General features: G+C 44.3%; 1 protein-coding gene across 1 annotated transcript in view; it reads right to left on the bottom strand.

The window, feature by feature from the left end:
* ATP9A (ATPase phospholipid transporting 9A (putative)) overlaps positions 1-21,905 on the bottom strand; it is a 224,871-nt gene that overhangs the window by 115,599 nt on the left and 87,367 nt on the right. The window contains exons 10-13 of the mRNA XM_082272178.1: positions 14,578-14,654; positions 9,956-10,116; positions 7,304-7,446; positions 1,143-1,255 (exon numbers count right to left, since the gene is read on the bottom strand). Of these exons, the coding sequence (XP_082128304.1) occupies positions 1,143-1,255; positions 7,304-7,446; positions 9,956-10,116; positions 14,578-14,654 (494 nt within the window). The remainder of the gene's footprint in view (positions 1-1,142; positions 1,256-7,303; positions 7,447-9,955; positions 10,117-14,577; positions 14,655-21,905) is intronic.

The raw sequence follows: 21,905 nt of genomic DNA, 5'->3' as shown, positions 1-21,905 counted from the left end.
GGGGAAAGATTTTAGTCATTTTTATTGTTTTTTTTTTGCTATTAATGGCAGTGATCTGCGATTTCTAGCGGGACTGCAACATTGCGGTGGACAGATCGGACCCCTAACTGACATTTTTGACACTTTTGGGGGGACCAGTGACATTACTACAGTAATCAGTGCTACAAAATATGCACTGTCACTGTACTAATGACACTGGCAGGGAAGGGGTTAACACTGTGGGTGATCAAGGGGTTAAATGTGAGCCTAGGGGAGTGTTTTCTAACTGTGAGGAGGGACTTGTGAAATGAGCATAGAGACCTGTGTTCCTATATAAAAGGATCACAGGCGCTCTGTGATCATTCCAGAGAGAAGTTATTGCGTCTACTAACTACGGGAAAGATTTAGGTCATTTTTTTTTTTACTAGTAATGGCAGCGATCAGCGATTCTTAGCGGGACTGCGACATTGCGTTGGAAAGATCGGACCCCTAACTGACATTTTTGACACTTTTGGGGGGACCAGTGACATTACTACAGTAATCAGTGCTAAAAATATGCTCTGTTACTGTAATAATGACACTGGCAGGGAAGGGGTTAACACTGTGGGTGATCAAGGGGTTAAATGTGAGCCTAGGGGAGTGATTCTAACTGTGAGGGGGGGCGTGGCTTTTGAAATAATCAGAGACCTGTGATCCTATATAGAAGGATCATAGGAGCTCTGTGATCATTCCAAGGAGAAGAACGATCAGCTGTGTTTACAACAGCTGCCCGTCCTTCTCTCTCAGCGGGGAGCGATCGCGGGTGTCAGGCGGCAATCGGAGCCGCCTACCCCGTGCATCGGAGTCCCCGCTGCCGAGTGGGAGCTGGCGTGCGACCGACGTATACCTACGTTGGTTCACGCAGGAGTGGCTGCCTGCCACAGTATAACTGCGGCAGGTGTTTGTTAACCGGTTAAAGCAGCCGCAGCCCATGAGTCCAGAAGGAAGATGGGGTGAAGATGGAAGCCTCTGCAGCGGTGACAGTGGTGCGCTGGAGGGCTTTGTTTCCAGGTAAGTCTTTCATAATGTGCTAGTATGCATGCAGAACCCGGTTCCATTAGCTGAAAGGACACTTTATTGCGTATACCTGTGTGTAAACACTGAATATATGGCTCTGTATTTACCTGTGTGTATACACTGAATATATGGCTCTGTACTTCATCCATGGTGTCCATCCCATACGCTACTGTCCCCAGGTGAAGTCGCTTGAAGACCATCTCATTCTGGGTCAGCGTTCCTGCAAGACACAGCACACCAGCAACTGTTAACATCCGAAATCGGAAGAGACACACAATACGACATTAAAGGGGGAGGTTTCTGCAAGGTCAGGAGGTGTAAAAGGAGGCAACCCACAATGACCAAGCAGAATTCACTTCGTGTTCTTGCCTAATGAAAGGAAAAATCGGACTGGCTGAAAGGAATATTAGAAACATTTCTACTTTACACTCAACGGCCACTTTATTAGGTACACTTGTTCAATGGCTTGCTATTCAACCAATCACATGGCAGCAACTCAATGCCTTTAGGAGTTATGACTAAGGCCTTATAGGCTGAAACTCGTCAACGGATCTTATCAGAAGTTATGTTCTGTGGTTCCTGAATAAAGATGAAGATTTTTTTTAAGAGCAACTACCGGTGTGCGGATCATCTTTCTACATTTAGGCATCTAGACATGGGGAAGACGACTTGTTGAAGTTCAAGCTGAGCATTAGAATGGGGAAGAAAGGGGATTTAGGCGACTTTAAACAGGACATGAAAATCAGACTGGCTGATAGGAATATTCGAAACATTTCTAATTTACACTCAATGGCCACTTAATTAGGTACAATTGTTCAATGCCTTGCTATTCAACCAATCACATAGCAGCAACTCAATGCCTTTAGGAGTTATGACTAAGGCCTTATAGGCTGAAACCTGTCAACTGATCTTATCAGCAGTTGTGTTCTGTGGTTCCTGAATAAAGATGAAGATTTTTTTTAAGAGCAACTACCGGTGTGCGGATCATCTTTCTACATTTAGGCATCTAGACATGGAGAAGACGACTTGTTGAAGTTCAAGCTGAGTATTAGAATGGGGAAGAAAGGGGATTTAGGCGACTTTGAACATGACATGAAAATCAGACTGGCTGATAGGAATATTAGAAACATTTCTAATTTACACTCAGCGGCCACTTTATTAGGTACACTTGTTCAATGGCTTGCTATTCAACCAATCACATGGCAGCAACTCAATGCATTTAGGAGTTATGACTAAGGACTTATAGGCTGAAACGCGTCAACTGATCTTATCAGCAGTTGTGTTCTGTGGTTCCTGAATAAAGATGAAGATTTTTTTAAGAGCAACTACCGGTGTGCGGATCATCTTTCTACATTTAGGCATCTAGACATGGAGAAGACGACTTGTTGAAGTTCAAGCTGAGCATTAGAATGGGGAAGAAAGGGGATTTAGGTGACTGAATGTGGCATGGTTGTTGGTGGCAGATGGACTGGTCTGAGTATTTCTGTGATTTTCACGCACAACCATCTCTCGGGTTTACAGAGATTGGTGAGAAAAAGAGAAAATATCACAGGTTGAACTGGATAGACTATTGTCTTTATTCAACCTCAACCACTATGTAACTATATCCAGTGAGCCTCAGTTGTGTGAAGGAAAATGCCTTGTTGATGTCAGAGGAGAACAGGCAGACTGGTGAAAACGTATGTAGAATACCATCTCTGAAAACACAACACATCAAACCTTGAGGCAGATGGGCTACAGCAGCAGAAGATCACACCGGGTGCTACTCCTGTCAGGCAAAGAACAGGAAACTGAGGCTACAATTCACACAGGCTCACCAAAATTTGGACAATAGCGGATTGGAAAAATGTTGTCTGCTCTGATGAGATCGTATTGATTCTTTACTCAGATATAATAAAAAGATTATTTTTATATATTTTTGCATCTACATTTCCCATTATATTTCTTTCGTATCCCAATGTCCCTCTCCTCGAATGCCAATCCCGTTTGGGATTGATATTTCCATGTCCTATTTTTGGGATATACCACATTTTGTAATATAGAGTGGAACTGAGTATTCTTTCTGCTCTGATGAGTCTGGATTTCAGCTGCGACATTCAGATGGTGGGGTCAGAATTTGGCGCATTGGATCCATCCTGCCTTGTATCAATGGTTCAGGCTGGTGGTGGTGTAATGGTGTGGGGGAGGGGGGGATAATGATTCAGGCTGGTGGTGGTGGTGTAATGGTGTGTGGGTGGGGGGGGGGTAATGGTTTAGGCTGGTGGTGGTGGTGTAATGGTGTGGGGGAGGGGGGATAGTGATTCAGGCTGGTGGTGGTGGTGGTGGTGTAATGGTGTGTGGGTGGGGGGGGGGGGGTAATGGTTCAGGCTGGTGGTGGTGGTGTAATGGTGTGGGGGAGGGGGGATAATGATTCAGGCTGGTGGTGGTGGTGTAATGGTGTGTGGGTGGGGGGGGTAATGGTTTAGGCTGGTGGTGGTGGTGTAATGGTGTGGGGGAGGGGGGGATAATGATTCAGGCTGGTGGTGAAGGTGTAATGGTGTGTGGGTGGGGGGGTAATGGTTTAGGCTGGTGGTGGTGGTGTAATGGTGTGGGGGAGGGGGGATAATGATTCAGGCTGGTGGTGGTGGTGTAATGGTGTGTGGGTGGGGGGGTAATGGTTTAGGCTGGTGGTGGTGGTGTAATGGTGTGGGGGAGGGGGGATAATGATTCAGGCTGGTGGTGGTGGTGTAATGGTGTGTGGGTGGGGGGGGGTAATGGTTTAGGCTGGTGGTGGTGGTGTAATGGTGTGGGGGAGGGGGGGATAATGATTCAGGCTGGTGGTGAAGGTGTAATGGTGTGTGGGTGGGGGGGTAATGGTTTAGGCTGGTGGTGGTGGTGTAATGGTGTGGGGGAGGGGGGGGATAATGATTCAGGCTGGTGGTGGTGGTGTAATGGTGTGTGGGTGGGGGGGGTAATGGTTTAGGCTGGTGGTGTAATGGTGGGGGGGATATTTTCTTGGCACACTTTGGACCCCTTAGTACCAACTGAGCATTGTATAAACACCACGGCCTTCCTGAGTATTGTTGCTGACCATGTCCATCCCTTTATGACTACAGTGTCCCCATCTTCTGATGGCTCCTTCCAGCAGGATAATGCACCATGTCACAAAGCTCCAATCATCTCACCACTGCTTTCTTCACCATGACAATGAGGTCACTGTACTCCAATGTCCTCCACACTCACCACATCTTATCCAATAGAGCACCTCTGGGATGTGGTGGAACGGGAAATTGGCATCAAATCTGCAGCAACTGCGTGGTGCTATCATGTTACTATGGAGCAAAATCTCTGAGGAACGTTTCCAACACCTTGTTGTATCTCTGCCACCAAGAATGAAGGTAAAAGGGGGTCCAAACCCGCTACTAGCAAGGGGTACCTAATAAAGTGGCCTGCAAGTATATATATCTTTACATATTATATATATTTCACACACATAATTATATATATATCAGACATGGGAGTAAGTCACACATGTGCAAGTCCCAAGCAAGTCTCAAGTCTTAACCTTCAAGTCTCAAGCAAGTCCCAAGTTACTGTGGCGAAAAGTAAGCAAGTCAAGTCGAGTCCCTGCTAGAAGTCGAGTCATTTATTTTGGTCAAGTCACAAATCAAGTCAAAATACTGATGTACCCCAATTTTCACCTTTAAATCAGTTAAAAGTCAGTGGTCAGGAAAGGTTTTATTTTATTTTCAACATTAACAAAACTTAGTGCTTTTTTCTTGGCATATTAAAGAAACACTTTGAATGTCCAAACAGCTCAAAATCCTTCGTCCGGTCATGTTTCAACACCACAGTCACTAAAAACATGCTAAGTATTTCCATTGTTAAACAGCCAGTGTCCTAAAAATCAGAACACACCTGAAGTGTTTTAAGTGACTGTGGTGTCAGAAATATAACAGGCACATTCATTTTGCTTTAACACATCTTGAGAAAATGCAAATATTTAATAACTTAAAAAAGTAAAGTAATTTCGAGTCATATGTCTCAAGTCAAAGTCAAGTCTGAAGTCATGAATACCAAGTCAAAGTATAGTCGAGTCTTTTATTAATTTTAGTCAAGCAAGTCTCAAGTCCTCAAACTGGTGAATTAAGTCTGACTTGAGTCAAGTCATGTGACTCAAGTCCCCCACCTCTGATAGATATATATATATATATATATATATATATATATATATATATATATATATATATATACACACACACATACAGTATCTCACAAAAGTTAGTACACCCCTCACATTTTTGTAAATATTTTATTCTATCTTTTCATGTGACAACACTGAAGAAATGACACTTTGCTACAATGTAAAGTAGTGAGTGTACAGATTGTATAACAGTGTAAATTTGCTGTCCCCTCAAAATTACTCAACACACAGCTATTAATGTCTAAACCGCTGGCAACAAAAGTAAGAACACCCTAATGAAAAATTTTCAAAATTGGGCCCAATTAGCCATTTTCCCTCCTCGGTGTCATGTGACTCGTTAGTGCTACAAGGTCTCAGGTGTGAATTGGGAGCAGGTGTGTTGTATTTGGTGTTATCGTTCTCACTCTCTCATACTGGTCACTGGAAGTTCAACGTGGCACCTCATGGCAAAGAACTCTCTGAGGATATGAAAAAAATAAAATAAAAAATGCTCTACATAAAGATGGCCTAGGATATAAAAAGAGTGCCAAGACCCTGAAACTGAGCTGCAGCATGGTGGCCAAGACCATACAGCGGTTTAACAGGACAGGTTCCACTCAGAACAGGCCTCACCATGGTCCACCAAAGAAGTTAAGTGCACGTGCTCAGCGTCATATCCAGAGGTTGTCTGTGGGAAATAGACGTATGAGTGCTGCCAGCATTGCTGCAAAGGTTGAAGGGGTCAGCCTGTCAGTGCTCAGACCATACGCCATATGATGCAAAAGAAAGGCCGCAAACAGTTTGCTGGAGACAAGCAGACTAAGGACATGGACTACTGGAACCATGTCCTGTGGTCTGATGACACCAAGATAAACGAAGGCCCCTTTCACACATGCTGTCCGTTTGTCCGTTTTTCATCCATCCGTTGACGGATGAAAAACGGACATCAATGTATCTCTATGTAAAAATGGATGACAACGGATGATCATCAGTTAACATCTGTTTTCATCCACTTCCGTCAATGTCTGTTTTTTTGATCAGATGAATGCCCTATTTTTCATCCGTCCAAAAAACGGATCGGATGAAAAACGGATGACAATGGATGGAAAACGGATGGAAAACTGATACATTTTGACGTGACTGAACTGATGAACTGAACGGACCGTATGTGTGAAAGGGGCCTTATTTGGTTCAGATGGTGTCAGGCGTGGGAGTACAAAGTACAAGTGTGCCTTGCCTACAGTCAAGCATGGTGGTGGGAGTGTCATGGTCTGGGGCTGCATGAGTGCTGCCGACACTGGGGAGCTACAGTTCATTGAGAGAACCATGAATGCCAACATGTACTGTGACATACTGAAGCAGAGCATGATCCCCTCCCTTCGGAGACTGGGCCGCAGGGCAGTATTCCAACATAACGACTCCAAACACAACTCCAAGGTGACCACTGCCTTGCTAAAGAAGCTGAGGGTAAAGGTGATGGACTGGCCAATCATATCTCCAGACCTAAACCCTATTGAGCATCTGTGGGGCATCCTCAAATGGAAGGTGGAGGAGCGCAAGGTCTCTAACATCCACCAGCTGTGTGATGTCATCATGGAGGAGGGGAAGAGGACTCCAGTGGCAACCTGTGAAGCTCTGGTGAACTCCATGCCCAAGAGGGTAAAGGCAGTGCTGGAAAATAATGGTGACCACACAAAATATTGACACTTTGGGCCCGATTTGGACATTGTCACTTAGGGGTGTACTCACTTTTGTTGCCAGCGATTTAGACATTAATGGCTGTGTGTTGAGTTATTTTGAGGGGACAGTAAATTTACACTGTTATACAAGCTGTACACTCACTACTTTACATTGTAGCAAAGTGTCATTTCTTCAGTGTTGTCACATGAAAAGATAGAATAAAATATTTACAAAAATGTGAGGGGTGTACTTACTTTTGTGGGATATACATACATATATACATACATATATATATAGCAGAAAGTAAAGAAAGGGACTACACCTTCATCTGTAGAGTAGTCACTCATTGGATCTTTTGTTAACCACAATCTGTTTATTTCAGCATTAATATACAGACCAATACATAGGCTTCATCACAACTCCTACCAGTTTTGTCAGTCAGTAAATACGAGATTCGTCCGAGCTGTTCTGGGATGGTGCTGGATCGGACCACGGTTCCTGGGATCTTGGGGTCCCTGCGGATCATCCAGCTGTAGACGATTTTGCCCATGTCCAGATTCACCCGCAAACTGCGCAACATAAAACGTGATAGAGCGTTAGTGACCGACAGAAAATCTGGCATGTGCCAACCCCTGGAATCTGCCTGGATATGGTAACTCAGTGCCATTTCCACTAAGAAAGGTGTTTCTTGTAGATTCTAGGAGGAATAATTCACATGCAAATTTTCTTAGACGACCCAATGTTATAAAATACACTTTTCCTGTACATGGAAGAACCGTTCTAAAATTATCCAGTACTGCCACCAGGGACAAGAGTATTTTTTTTTAAACCTACAACATTTTTTTGGAGTAGAGACAAGGATGCGGATCAACTGGACAAAAAAAACTAAACGGTCCAAATACATTTTTCTAGTGTATGGAGGCCATGCACGTTGGACGTTTTTACAGCGGCTGTTTTTGGCATCAGATTTTTGTTTTTTTATGCAGCCAATAAACTCCCCAGCATGCTCTCTTAGGTCTCCATGCACACATTGTTATTAGCAGTTTTTGGCAGGGGGCGTTTTCTACCTGGAAAAAAAAAACCCAGAATTAGAGGGTTTTAAGAGGCGTTTCTTTAGCTGTAAAAACGCTCTAACTCTGATAAAAGCTTAAAAAACGCTGAAAAACGCCAAAAAAAAATGCGGCTATCCAGCGTTTATCAACGTTTTTGATCCATAAGCTTTTTATGGGAGTATAGTTTTGCTAAAAAAAAAAAAAAGTTAAAAAAAAGTTAAAAAAAAGCTACAGCTGAAAAGAGGTAAAAAAAACGCTACTGCAAAAAAAATATCTGAAAAACTCCTACAGCGACAGCTTTCTACTGACGTTTTGATAACGTCCAATGTGCATGAGGCCTAAAACAGTCCAAATCTAGAGCAGCTGTGCATGGAAAGCAATCAGCTCCTGGCTTTAATTTTCAAAGAGCAACAAAACAAGCAGAAGCTGGTGATGACGATGCACAGCTGTTACAGTTTTAGTAGATTCCTCCCCCCACCCTAAATGTGTTTTGAAGGTTCAGGCCCCGTTCACATAGGGGCGACACTACTTCGCACCGCGACCTCGGAGCGGCCGCCACAGACTTCATAACATTGAAGTCTATGGCGGTCGCCTCCGGGTCGCCCCAAAGAAGCTCCAGACCCTTTTTCTAAGTCGGAGCGACTTGTGTCGCTCCTATTAGAACGGGTCCGCAGCTTCCCTATGGGAGGCGACCTGTGAGGCGACCAGGTCGCCTCACAGGTCGCCTTAGTGTGAACCGGGATTTAGACACTTCCCCTTTAGCAGGGTCACAATAAAAGTAAAAAAAATTAATAAAAAAAAAAAAAAAACAGCTCATATTGAACATAAAAAATATGAAGGTTCATCTTAAATATAATATGCATGTTATAAAAATATTATATAGGAACAGAAATCAAATCTGTGTATGTATCCTATAATAACCCTAATAAGGAAAATTCTTTGCAAAATGCACATAGATGCGGAGATGATCCAATATTACAAATAAGAAATAATGAAATTTGACAATAAAATGTTCATAATTTATATATGCCATTAATACCAAAACTACAGCAAGCACATTTATGTAAATGGTGACATAAATAAAAAAAAAAATACTATGTAACCAATAGTACACCATTATAACCCCTTACTGAGGAAGACGAGCTTGTGCCTCCTCAAAACATCAAAATAAAATCTTTGCTGTGCGTTCACCTTTCAAGACCTGTGAGTGCCGCTCTCTTTTGGAATATATATATATATATATATATATATATATATATATATATACACACACACACATATACATATACACATACACATACACACACACACACACACACACACACACATACATACACACACACACACATACATATATATGGGGGGGGGGCACCAGACGGAGATTGGGGGGGGGTGTTGAAAAGGGGAATTTGGGAGCGGCAAGAATTTGTGCCAGGTGGGGGGGATTTGTGCTCTAAATGTAAAACTGTAGAGGGGAAATCTTTTTTGGAGGGGGGATTTGTACTAGCAGGAGAAATTTGTGGGAAGGATTTGTGCAAAGATGGAGGATTGGGGGAGGGGACTTTGTGCTGGGAGGGGTTTGGAGTGGAGGGGGGGGGGATTTGTACTTGGGAGGCGGAATTTGTTGTTTTTCTTATTTTTTCCTCGGGGGGGGGGGGGGGATATGCTGGGGGCATATGGGGAGAGAGAGGTTTTGAGCTGGTGGGGGAAGTTTGTTTTTTTTTGGGGAGGGGGGATTTCAGCAGGGGGGCAGGTTTGTACTGGGAGGAGGGGGAATTTTTTGCTTAGGGGGGTGAGCATGCAGATTAGCGCTCAATATCAGAAACAATTGCAATTTGGCATGTTCAACCTGGGCTCTAGATGACCTTGTCCCGGCACTGGGCCCAGTCCAAAAAAAAAAAAAAAACACAATATTAAGCTCAACTCTAATGCCTTTTGCTTGAGGGAAAAATCTACAATCATATGTTGTCAACTTTGTGTCACTTCGAGTACCCATCATTGCCGTCTCTCTATCTCGGCTCCTCACCTGATGGGGATGATATTGGAGAAGAGGAGAAGAAATCGGAATATCTGCAGGTACCAGCGACCAGCAAAATGCTGCAGAGCCACCATGACCAGTGACACGACCACAAGAGCGCTGAACAAGATCTTCGTCAGACAATTCACCTCCAAGTCAAAGAGCCCGATCTGCGGAACACAGAATACCAATCACAATCCACATTATTCATTACAGTCACCAAAATCAGGACCCGCTTGCCCTCCAGAAGGTTTACCCCTCCATGACCAGGCCATTTTTTGCTATACGGCACTGCGTTACTTTACGGACAGTTGCGCTGTCACGCAACCCTGCACATAAAATGAAATTTATGTAATTTTTTTTTCCACACAAATAGACCTTTCTTTTGGTGGTATTTGATTCCCGCTGGGGTTTTTATTTTTTTCACACTAATCTAAACAAAAAAAAAAAAGACTGACAAGAAAAAAAAAAAAACCCCAAAAAAACCCAAAACCTGGAGATACCCAAAACGGCATCGTTATTGGGTGGAAGCATTGGGTACCATAAATATGGTGTTCCAGATTTCCATATCATTAGACCCTAGACCAGCCTGTCTCAACCTTTTCAACACAGAGGAACCCTTGAAATAAATTTCAGGTCTCGGGGAACCCCTACTGAAAATTAAAAATGTCCAACTCATGATATATTAGTGTGACAGTCAGTGGGAAGAATGTTCCTTACTCTTCTCATCATTGGGAAGAATTACCCCCCTTACAGATAGCTAAAAGGAACAATGGTGTCATTGGAAACTTATCTGAGAGGCAGAAATTGCCCATTGCTCAAGGAACCCCTAGCAACCTCAGGAGAAACCCTAGGGATCCACGGAACCCTGCCCTAGACCCTGCCCTTTGGGCATCTTGGATGACCTTCAGCTGCAGGTTCACACGAGAGAAGCAATTGCTAGAGTTTTTTTCCAGGACTGTAGGGTTTTGCTCAGAAACTGGAAGTCCATGAATCCCCCTTTCCATAAATAATGGCTACAATGTATGGGAGAAACTCTGAGATTGGAGAAGTAGATCTATCAGCACAGGGGCAGACCCCAAAAGTGTGATAGCTTGTGGGGCCCATGGCTGGACATACCAGGTTCGAACCCATTGGAGTTGGTGTTGGATAGATTACCGAGGCAAATTCACCTAACGCTTTTAGAAGTAGGATTGTTACTATTTCGATTGCTTTTAAGATGACAGCAGAGATACTGTTCTTCTTGACTTTATATACATGCATTATTGTTTTTTGTACATGACCTATATGATGTAATTTTTTGATATTCATGGTAATTGTGGATGTCGTCTCGGAAACTTTGTGCCTACACTACTGTTAGATTTTCTAAATAAAATCTTTTCCAATTTAAAAAAAAATATATTTTTTTTACTTTCTGCTTTAAAGCATATACAAAAAAAAAAAAAATTATATATATATATATATATATATATATATATATATATATATATATATATATATATATATATATATATACATACACATACACACACACACACACACACACACACAGTATATATATATATATATATATATATATATATATATATATATATATATTTATATTAAAATTTTTAGATAAATTTAGACCAATATGTATTCCGCTACATATTTTTGTTAAAAAAAATACCAATAAGCGTATATTGATTGGTTTGTGCAAAAGTTATAGCGTCTACAAACTAGGGGATATATACTTGCATTTTTTTTGTGTACTGTGTGCTACTTTTACTATGGGAAGTGCTTTGAAGGGAGACAAAATCCACCACATCCCCGCTGACAGGGTGGAGCTCTGTATTGTTTGTTTACATATGCAGAGCTCCATCCAGTGTGTCTCTTTGCCGATCAGTGGGTGCTGGCCAATGGATGACCGCCGGGCACCCGCTGATCAGCCAGGAAGCGACGTGCCCTATCCGTAAGTGCAGAATCACATACATATATATATATATATATATATATATATATGTGTGTGTGTGTGTGATTCTGGCACATAGCGGTTGCCCTGTAGCAGTGAAACTGGTTTAAGAGCAATAGGGTGCACAAATAGTCTGAAGTCTGGAGCAGTGGGGTTCTTGTCCAGGAGGAGAAGTCCCCAGCCTGGAAAGTACAGCTGAAGTTTCACAAATGCTCTTCAAGGTCCCAGCTCAGCCAGAGCCAGGGGGGGCTGCTCTGGAGATTGTCGAGGTTCCAGCTAAGTCAGAGCTGGGGGGGGCATGTTGTACTGGATTTTGCCTGGAACTGAATGAGGGGTTTTCACTGAGGATCTGGTCTGGAGAGTTCACAGGAAAAATGTCTTGCTGATTTTGGAAGTAGGCATCCAAGTATCAAGGGACTTAAGTGTAGGATCCTAGTGAATGTACGTGGTTTCTATCAATCGTGCCAGAGCTTGCCTAAGGTGGGACATTTCCTATGGGTCTCTGTATCGCCTTGTCCCTTAGTTGCTGCTGGAGGGACTGTATTAAGACGTTTGAGAAAGTGAGAAGCATCCCCGTGTTTTTACATAGTGTTACTGGAGTATCCCACAGCCTGCCTGCACCCTATCCAAGTTCAACTTACAAGTTTACCTGTTTACTGTCCTTCAGACTTTAAGGGAACCAGATGTTAGTGTCAATAGGTAGAACGGTGCCCCGTCGTCGGTGTCAGTAGGAAGAACGGTGCCCCGTCATCGGTGTCAGTAGGAAGAACGGTGCCCCGTCGTCGGTGCCAGTAGGAAGAACAGTGCCCCGTCGTCGGTGCCAGTAGGAAGAACGGTGCCCCGTCGCCGGTGTCAGTAGGAAGAACGGTGCCCCGTCGCCGGTGTCAGTAGGAAGAACGGTGCCCCGTCGCCGGTGTCAGTAGGAAGAACAGTGCCCCATCGTCTGTGCCAGTAGGAAGAACGGTTTCCCTTCGTCGGTGTCAGTAGGAAGAACGATGCCCCCTTGTGGGTGTCAGTAGGAAGAACGGTGCCCCCTTGTGGGTGTCAGTAGGAAGAACGGTGCCCCGTCGTCGGTGTCAGTAGGAAGAACGGTGCCCCGTCGCCGGTGTCAGTAGGAAGAACGGTGCCCCGTCGTCGGTGTCAGTAGGAAGAACGGTGCCCCGTCGCCGGTGTCAGTAGGAAGAACGGTGCCCTGTCGCCGGTGTCAGTAGGAAGAACGATGCCCCCTTGTGGGTGTCAGTAGGAAGAACGGTGCCCCGTCGTCTGTGTCAGTAGGAAGAACGGTGCCCCGTCGTCGGTGTCAGTAGGAAGAACGGTGCCCCGTCGCCGGTGTCAGTAGGAAAAACGGTGCCCCGTCGTCGGTGTCAGTAGGAAGAACGGTGCCCCGTCGTCGGTGCCAGTAGGAAGAACAGTGCCCCGTCGCCGGTGTCAGTAGGAAGAACGGTGCCCCGTCGTCGGTGTCAGTAGGAAGAACGGTGCCCCGTCGTCGGTGTCAGTAGGAAGAACGGTGCCCCGTCGTCGGTGTCAGTAGGAAGAACGGTGCCCCGTCGTCTGTGTCAGTAGGAAGAACGGTGCCCCGTCGTCGGTGTCAGTAGGAAGAACGGTGCCCCGTCGCCGGTGTCAGTAGGAAGAACGGTGCCCCGTCGTCGGTGTCAGTAGGAAGAACGGTGCCAGTAGGAAGAACGGTGCCCCGTCGTCGGTGTCAGTAGGAAGAACAGTGCCCCGTCGCCGGTGTCAGTAGGAAGAACGGTGCCCCGTCGTCGGTGTCAGTAGGAAGAACGGTGCCCCGTCGTCGGTGCCAGTAGGAAGAACAGTGCCCCGTCGTCGGTGCCAGTAGGAAGAACAGTGCCCCATCGTCGGTGTCAGTAGGAAGAACGGTGCCCCGTCGTCGGTGTCAGTAGGAAGAACGGTGCCCCGTCGTCGGTGTCAGTAGGAAGAACGGTGCCCCGTCGGTGGTGTCAGTAGGAAGAACAGTGCCCCGTCGTCGGTGCCAGTAGGAAGAACAGTGCCCCGTCGTCGGTGCCAGTAGGAAGAACAGTGCCCCGTCGTCGGTGCCAGTAGGAAGAACAGTGCCCCGTCGTCGGTGCCAGTAGGAAGAACAGTGCCCCGTCGTCTGTGTCTGTAGGAAGAACGGTGCCCCGTCGTCGGTGTCAGTAGGAAGAACGGTGCCCCGTCGTCGGTGTCAGTAGGAAGAACGGTGCCCCGTCGTCGGTGTCAGTAGGAAGAACAGTGCCCCGTCGTCAGTGTCAGTAGGAAGAATGGTGCCCCTTAGTTGGTGTCAGTGGGAGGAATGATGTCTCATATCAGTGAGAGGAACAGTTTTCCAAGGGCCGGATAAAGGCAAGCGAAAGGCCGCAGTTTTGGACACTACTGCGCTAGACTTTTCATTGAGCCAGAAGTGTGACTATTGCTGGGTGTGTGGCTTCTACTATACTAATTTGGGAAAAGAACCTGGGACAAAACCAGTGGGCCCTTTCGGGGGTGAACACTACAAGTATCTGAGGTCATTCAGCTATCCAAGCTGCAGTGTGGTAATATCTAAAGTAATTTATATCACAGGAGATCATGTATGATAACTAGGAGAAAGGCAGTACTGCTTCTCATGGGTACCAGAACCTTTTATTGATGAAGGAATCCCCATCTCTTATATAAAAGTGCTTCAGATCTCCATAACATGTACCTTATTGCGCGGATTGGAGGTGTTCATGACACTTCGCAGCTCTCGGCCCGTGTATATAACCACTCCGACCACGGTGCCTAGAGTGGGAAAAAAAAAAAAAAAGTCAGACGCCAAGAAACAAACTAAAAAAAACAATCCATACCTTTTATATTCTTTTCAATCTCTCAAAGTTTCTCTATGATCATAGAGTGCTGGCACCCCCTGGTGGCTAAAATGCTCTTATCTACAGCCGTGGCCAAAAGTTTTCAGAATGACACAAATATTAATTTTCACAAAGTTTGCTGCTTCAGTGTTTTTAGATCTTTTTGTCATATGTTACTATGGGATACTGAAGTATAATTACAAGCATTTCATAAGTGTCAAAGGTTTTTATTGACAATTACATGAAGTTTATGCAAAGAGTCAATATTTGCAGTGTTGCCCCTTCTTTTTTAAGACCTCTGCAATTCTCCCTGGCATGTTGTCCATCATATTCTGGGCCACATCCTGACTGATGGCAGCCCATTCTTCTATAATCAATACTTGGAATTTGTCAGAATTTGTGGGATTTTTTTGTTCACCGACTCTTGAGGACTGACCACAGGTTCTCAATGGGCTTAAGGTCTGGGGAGTTTCCTGGCCATGAACCCAAAATTTCGATGTTTTGTTTCCCAAGCCACTTAGTTATCACTTTTGCCTTATGGCAAGGTGCTTCATCATGCTGGAATAGGCATTGTTCCTCACCAAACTGTTCTTGGATGGTTGGAAGAAGTTGCTCTCAGATGTTTTTGTACCATTCTTTACTCATGGCTGTGTTCTTAGGCAAAATTGTGAGTGAGCCCACTCCCTTGGCTGAGAAGCAACCCCACACAGGAATGGTTTTAGGATGGTTTACTGTTGGCATGAGACAGAACTGATGGTAGAATTCATCTTTTCTTCTCCAGACAAGGTTTCTTCCGGATGCCCCAAACAATCGGAAAGGGGTTTTACTTTACCCCAGTCCTCAGCACTCCAATCCCTGTGCCTTTTGCAGAATATCAGTCTGTCCCTGATGTTTTTCCTGGAGAGAAGTGGCTTCTTTGCTGCCCTTCTTGACACCAGGCCATCCTCCAAAAGTCTTCTCCTCGCTGTGTGTGCAGATGGACCAACACCTGCCTGCTGGCATTCCTGAGCAAGCTCTGCCTTGGTGGTGCCTCGATCCCGCAGCTGAATCCACTGTAGGAGACGGTCCTGATGCTTGCTGGACTTTTTTTGGGCTCCCTGAAGACTTCTTCACAAATGCAGTGGAAATGTTTTTTATGGGATTAAGTTAATTTCCATGGCAAAGAGGGACTTTATTCATCTGATCACTCCTCATAACATTCTGTAGCATATGCAAATTGCCATCATAAAAACCGAAGCAGCAGACTTTGTGGAAATTCATATTTGTTTCAGTCTCAAAACTTTTGGCCACAGCTGTATATTCAAATTAGACATCTGAAAGTGGGTTTTCGAAGAATAAAATGAATATATGGAAAAGGACTTTGATTTTACAGTTAGTCCCTCTAGTTCAACCAATAGAGGGAAAAAATTATATATACATACAACACATATACAGTATCTCACAAAAGTGAGTACACCCCTCACATTTTTGTAAATATTTTATTCTATCTTTTCATGTGACAACACTGAAGAAATTACACTTTGCTACAATGTAAAGTAGTGAGTGTACAGCTTGTATAACAGTGTAAATTTGCTGTCCCCTCAAAATAACTCAACAAACAGCCATTAATGTCTAAACAGCTGGCAACAAAAGTGAGTACACTCCTAAGTCAAAATGTCCACATTGGGCCCAAATGGTCAATATTTTGTGTGGCCACCATTATTTTCCAGCACTGCCTTAACCCTCTTGGGCATGGAGTTCACCAGAGCTTCACAGGTTGCCACTGGAGTCCTCTTCCACTCCTCCATAACGACATCTCTGACCTTGCGCTCATCCACCTTCCTTTTGAGGATGCCCCACAGATGCTCAATAGGGTTTAGGTCTGGAGACATGCTTGGCCAGTCCATCACCTTTACCCTCAGCTTCTTTAGCAAGGCAGTGGTTGTCTTGGAGGTGTGTTTGGGGTCGTTATGTTGGAATACTGCCATGTGGCCCAGTCTCTGAAGGGAGGGGATCATGCTCTGTTTCAGTATGTCACAGTACATGTTGGCATTCATGGTTCCCTCAATGATCTGTAGCTCCCCAGTGTCGGCAGCACTCATGCAGCCCCAGACCATGACACTCCCACCACCATGCTTGACTGTAGGCAAGACACACTTGTCTTTGTACTCCTCGCCTGTTTGCCGCCACACACGCTTGACACCATCTGAACCAAATAAGTTTATCTTGGTCTCATCAAACCACAGGACATGGTTCCAGTAATCCATGTCCTTAGTCTGCTTTTCTTCAGCAAAACTGTTTGCGGGCTTTCTTGTGCATCATCTTTAGAAGAGGCTTCCTTCTGGGATGACAGCCATGCAGACCAATTTCATGCAGTGTGCAGCGTATGGTCTGAGCACTGACAGGCTGACCACCCACCCCTTCAGCCTCTGCAGCAATGCTGGCAGCACTCATACATCTATTTCCCAAAGACAACCTCTGGATATGACGCTGAGCACATGCACTCAATTTCTTTGGGTGACCATGACGAGGCCTGTTCTGAGTGGAACCTGTCCTGTTAAACCTCTGTATGGTCTTGGCCACCGTGCTGCAGCTCAGTTCCAGGGTCTTGGCAATCTTCTTATAGCCTAGGCCATCTTTATGTAGAGCAACAATTCTTTTTTTTCAGATTCTCAGAGAGTTCTTTGCCATGAGGTGCCATGTTGAACTTCCACTGACCAGTATGAGTGAGAGCAATAACACCAAATTTAAACACACCTGCTCCTCATTCACACCTGAGACCTTGTAACACTAATGAGTCACATGACACCGGGAAGGGAAAATGGCTAATTGGGACATTTTCACTTAAGGGTGTACTCACTTTTTTTGCCAGTGGTTTAGACATTAATGGCTGTGTGTTGAGATATTTTGAGGGGACAGCAAATTTACACTGTTATACAAGCTGTACACTCACTACTTTACATTGTAGCAAAGTGTCATTTCTTCAGTGTTGTCACATGAAAAGATAGAATAAAACATTTACAGAAATGTGAGGGGTGTACTCACTTTTGTGAGATATTGTACATACATACACACACATATACACACATACTTACAATCCAATAAATACACAATCCTATACCCACAGTTGATCCAGAGGAATGCACAAAAACCCCAGCAAAGCATGATCCAATTTGCTCCAGCTGGGGAAAATATTCCCTCCCGATCACCCGAGAGGCAATCGGTTCAACTTTACCTATAAATATTAGTATCCAGTTATACTATGTGCATTTATGAAATAACCCAGGCCTAAAACAATCTACTGAGCTGGCCAGAACCAGCTATTGAGGGAGTCTATTCCACATTTTTAAGCTCTTACTGTAAAGAAGCCTTTCTGTATTTGGAGATGAAATCTCTTTTCCTCTAGAAGTAAAGAGTGCCCCCTTGTCCACTGTGATGACCTTAAAGTGAATAACTCAACACCAAGTTCACTATATGGACCCCTTATGTATTTATACATGGAGATCATATCCCCCTCTTATGTATTTATACATGGTGATCATAAATTCAGTTCCTCTAATCTTTCCTCATAGCGGAGCTCCTCCATTCCGCTTATTAGTTTGGTTGTCCTTCTCTGTACTTTCTCCAGTTCCTGGATATCCTTTGAGAACTGGTGCCCAAAACTGAACTGCATATTCCAGATGAGGTCCTACTAATGATTTGTACAGGGGCAAAATTATCTCTCTCTCTCTCTGCAGTCCATGCCTCTACCAATACAAGAAAGCACTTTGCTCGCTTTGGAAACCGCAGCTTGGCATTGCATGCTATTATTAAGCTTATGATCTACCAGAACACCCAGATCCTTCTCCACCACTGACTTCCCCAGCTGTTCTCCTCCTAGTATGTATCATTTAGCCCCAGGAATTATATCACAATGTAACGGAATAAAATTTAAAATATTTGTTGATATCCATCCTTGAAAAGGGCCAAATGGTCTAAATATGATAAAAACAGCAATGCAGTAAACATATATTCCAAACCTTCACATATAAAGTACAAGACATCTTCAACACACATAACATGTAAAAAAGAGTCCCCAACGTGTTTCAACTCAAAAAGCTGTAAGTCTTCTTCAGTGGGTTGAAACAGTGGTGAGATCTGTAACAAATATATATGAATAGCAAAAAAACAGAAAAAAAAAAAAAACCCTGAAGAAGAAGACTTACAACTTTTTGAGCTGAACTGTGTTGGGGTCTCTAAAGCCCCGTACACACGATCAGATTATCGAACGATCTGTCGTCCGTTTTTTTGTGGCATGCTAGTCTAATGTGGAAAGTGAAGAGGTTATTTTCATACGAATTTTCCCGTACGACAGAATTCTACTTCAGAAGCGATGTCATGTGTTGGATTGCTTTGTATGTGTTCTTTCCTCTCTGAGCATGTCTAGTCTTGCTCTTAAGATTTTTTTCCGTCGAAATCTGTACTAATGAGACGAAAATCGGACGTTGTATTACAGACGACAAAAAATTATATAGCCTGAACATCAGGATTTTGTCAGCCGAAAAGTCGGAGTTGGCTGTGGAAAGCACCATACTAACAATCCGAAAATCGGCAGATCGGTCGTCGAACGATTTTTCCCTTCAGATTTTCTTATCGTGTGTACGGGGCTTCATACACGTTATGTGATGAAGATGTCTTGTACTTTATATGTGGTGGTTTCAAATAGGTTTACTGCATTTCTGTTTATTATCACGTTTAGACCATTTGGTCCTTTTTAAGGATATATATCAATAAATATTTCCAATTTTACTCCATGACATTATATGATATAATTTCTGGTGCTAAATCCAAGTCCTATTCCATATATTAACCACTTTACCACTGAGTACCGTAGTACTACTGCGTCAAAGTGGCTCGTTATCGTCGTCAGACACTCGTCTACAGGTCTACGTCGTCAGACACTCCCCTTTCTCGGCGGCGCGAGCGCGCCGCCGGAGGCTCACTCCCGCTGTATTCAGTCACAGCGGGAGTCGGGCCAGGGGAGGAGCAGCGGCGATTGCCGCTGCTCTTCCCCGATCGTCTGGGATCTAGTGTGGAGATCCGCCCGCTTGTGTAAACACAAGCGGGCGGATCTCCCAAGTGACAGGCAGGGTCAGATTGCAGGGTTCAGCATAGCTGAACCCTTGATCTGTCCTTGTGTCACTCAGTCACCTCCCCCCACACACGTCAGTAAGCACCAGGCATACATTAACCCCTCCCTCTCCAATAAAGTTAACCCCTTCCCTGCCAGTGTCATTTTTACAGTAAGAGTGCATATATATAGCACTGATTACTGCAGTAATGTCACTGGTACCCCCAAAAGTGTCAAAAATGTCAGTCAAGGGTCCAATCTGTCCGCCGCAATGTCGCAGTCCCGCAAAAAAAAAATCGCAGATCGCCGCCATTACACGTTAAAAAAAAAACCACCAAAAATGACAGAAACCTTTCCCGTAGTTAGTAAACGCAATAACTTTTGCGCAAACCAATCAAAATACGCTTATTGTGAATTTTTTTACCAAACATAGGTAGCAGAAAACAAATTGGCCAAAAATTTAAAAAAAAAATTTGATTTTTACATTTTTTTGGGGGGGGATTTCATATAAAAAAAATGTGAAAAATATTGTTATTTTTTCAAAATGTATGCTCTTTTTATGTTTATAGCGCAAAAAGTAAAAATCGCACAGGTGATCAAATACCACCAAAAGAAAGCTCTGTTTGTGGGGAAAAAAGGACGTAAATTTCGTTTGGGTATGGCGTCGCACGACCGCGCAATTGTCAGTTAAAGTGGCACAGCGCCGAATCGCAAAAAGTGGCCCAGACGTAAGACAGCAAAATCCTCTAGTGGTAAAGTGGTTAATGTTATTTTGATGTCACTATATAGGGATGTGGCACCTGTGGATTTATATTGGGTCTGATGAAGGCTTAATTAATATTGGCATTTCAAAGAATAAATATGAACAATAGTAGAAGAACTTTAAAAAAAAAAAAGGGGCAAAACCAGCTTGTATGTAGCAGGTTTTTCAGGCATTGAGCCTGATGTGTAACAAATAGAAAGAATGTTCCCCCTGGGTTTGGGACTTTAATGGCAATCACACTTCCACGAAAAGTAAAATTAAATCATTTATTGGGTAACAACAAAAATAAAAATAGATCAGAAAAAGATCTAATAACGGAATTTTTGTAAAATCTTACCTGTAAAATTCCTTTCTCTGAGTCCTCCGACAGTCGCCGCCTCTTCATATTCGTCACATATGGGGTATTAGACTTTGCTCCGAAGGAGTAGCTAGGCAACAGAATATGTTAACAATAAAGCTTTAACATATCCCACCCTCAAGGGGTGGTCCCCTCAGTCAATACCCTCCTACTTCCTGCAACCATATCTCAGTTTTAGTGGAATAGCAGTAGAGTATACATTCAAACCCCAAAAGAGGGGCGGGGGCGGCGACTGTCGGAGGACTCAGAGAAAGGAATTTTACAGGTAAGATTTTACAAAAATTCCGTTTTCTCTTCCGTCCTCCGACAGTCGCCGCCTCTTCATATTCGTCACATATGGGGACGTCCCAAAGCAGTGCAAACATGAGGGGTGGGAAACGCATCCGCGCCGAAAGGCAACGCAGTCTCCACATCAAAGAAAGGAACCTTACCAAAGGAAGGAAACCAGCTGGGCAACAGCAAAAATAAGTGCTCAACAGGAGCAACAACCCAGGAAAAGACAAAAAAACCAGGGGATACAAAAAACTATCCCAACAGCCAGGAGTCCGCAACAAGGGACCCTATGGAACAGCCGCACTAAGAACCTTGCGGCCAAAGGAAGCATCCGCTGATGCCTGAACATCTACTTTGTAGAATTTTGTGAAAGTGTGCACGGTCGACCAAGTCGCCGCCTTACACACCTGGGCTACAGAAGCCCCATGACGGCAGGCCCAAGACGTACTCAGAGATCTAGTAGAGTGCGCCTTCACAGGTACAGGGGGAACCTTCCCCTGCAAAGCATAGGCCTGTTCAATGGTCTGCCTGATCCATTTGGCGATGGTAGAGGCCGAAGCCGCCATGCCCTTCCAAGGACCCTCTGGAAGAACAAACAAGGAGTCCGTCCTACGAAAAGACTCAGTCGATTTAAGGTAAACCCTTATCGCCCGAACAACATCCAGAGAGTGCAATCTCACCTCCTTTGGATGTTTAGGCTTCG

The sequence above is a fragment of the Pelophylax lessonae genome, assembly GCF_965119305.1.
Source record: "Pelophylax lessonae genome assembly, chromosome: 11".
NCBI lineage: Eukaryota > Metazoa > Chordata > Amphibia > Anura > Ranidae > Pelophylax > Pelophylax lessonae.
Note: the sequence above shows the minus strand (reverse complement) of the source record. Positions and strands in the feature narration are given on the sequence as shown.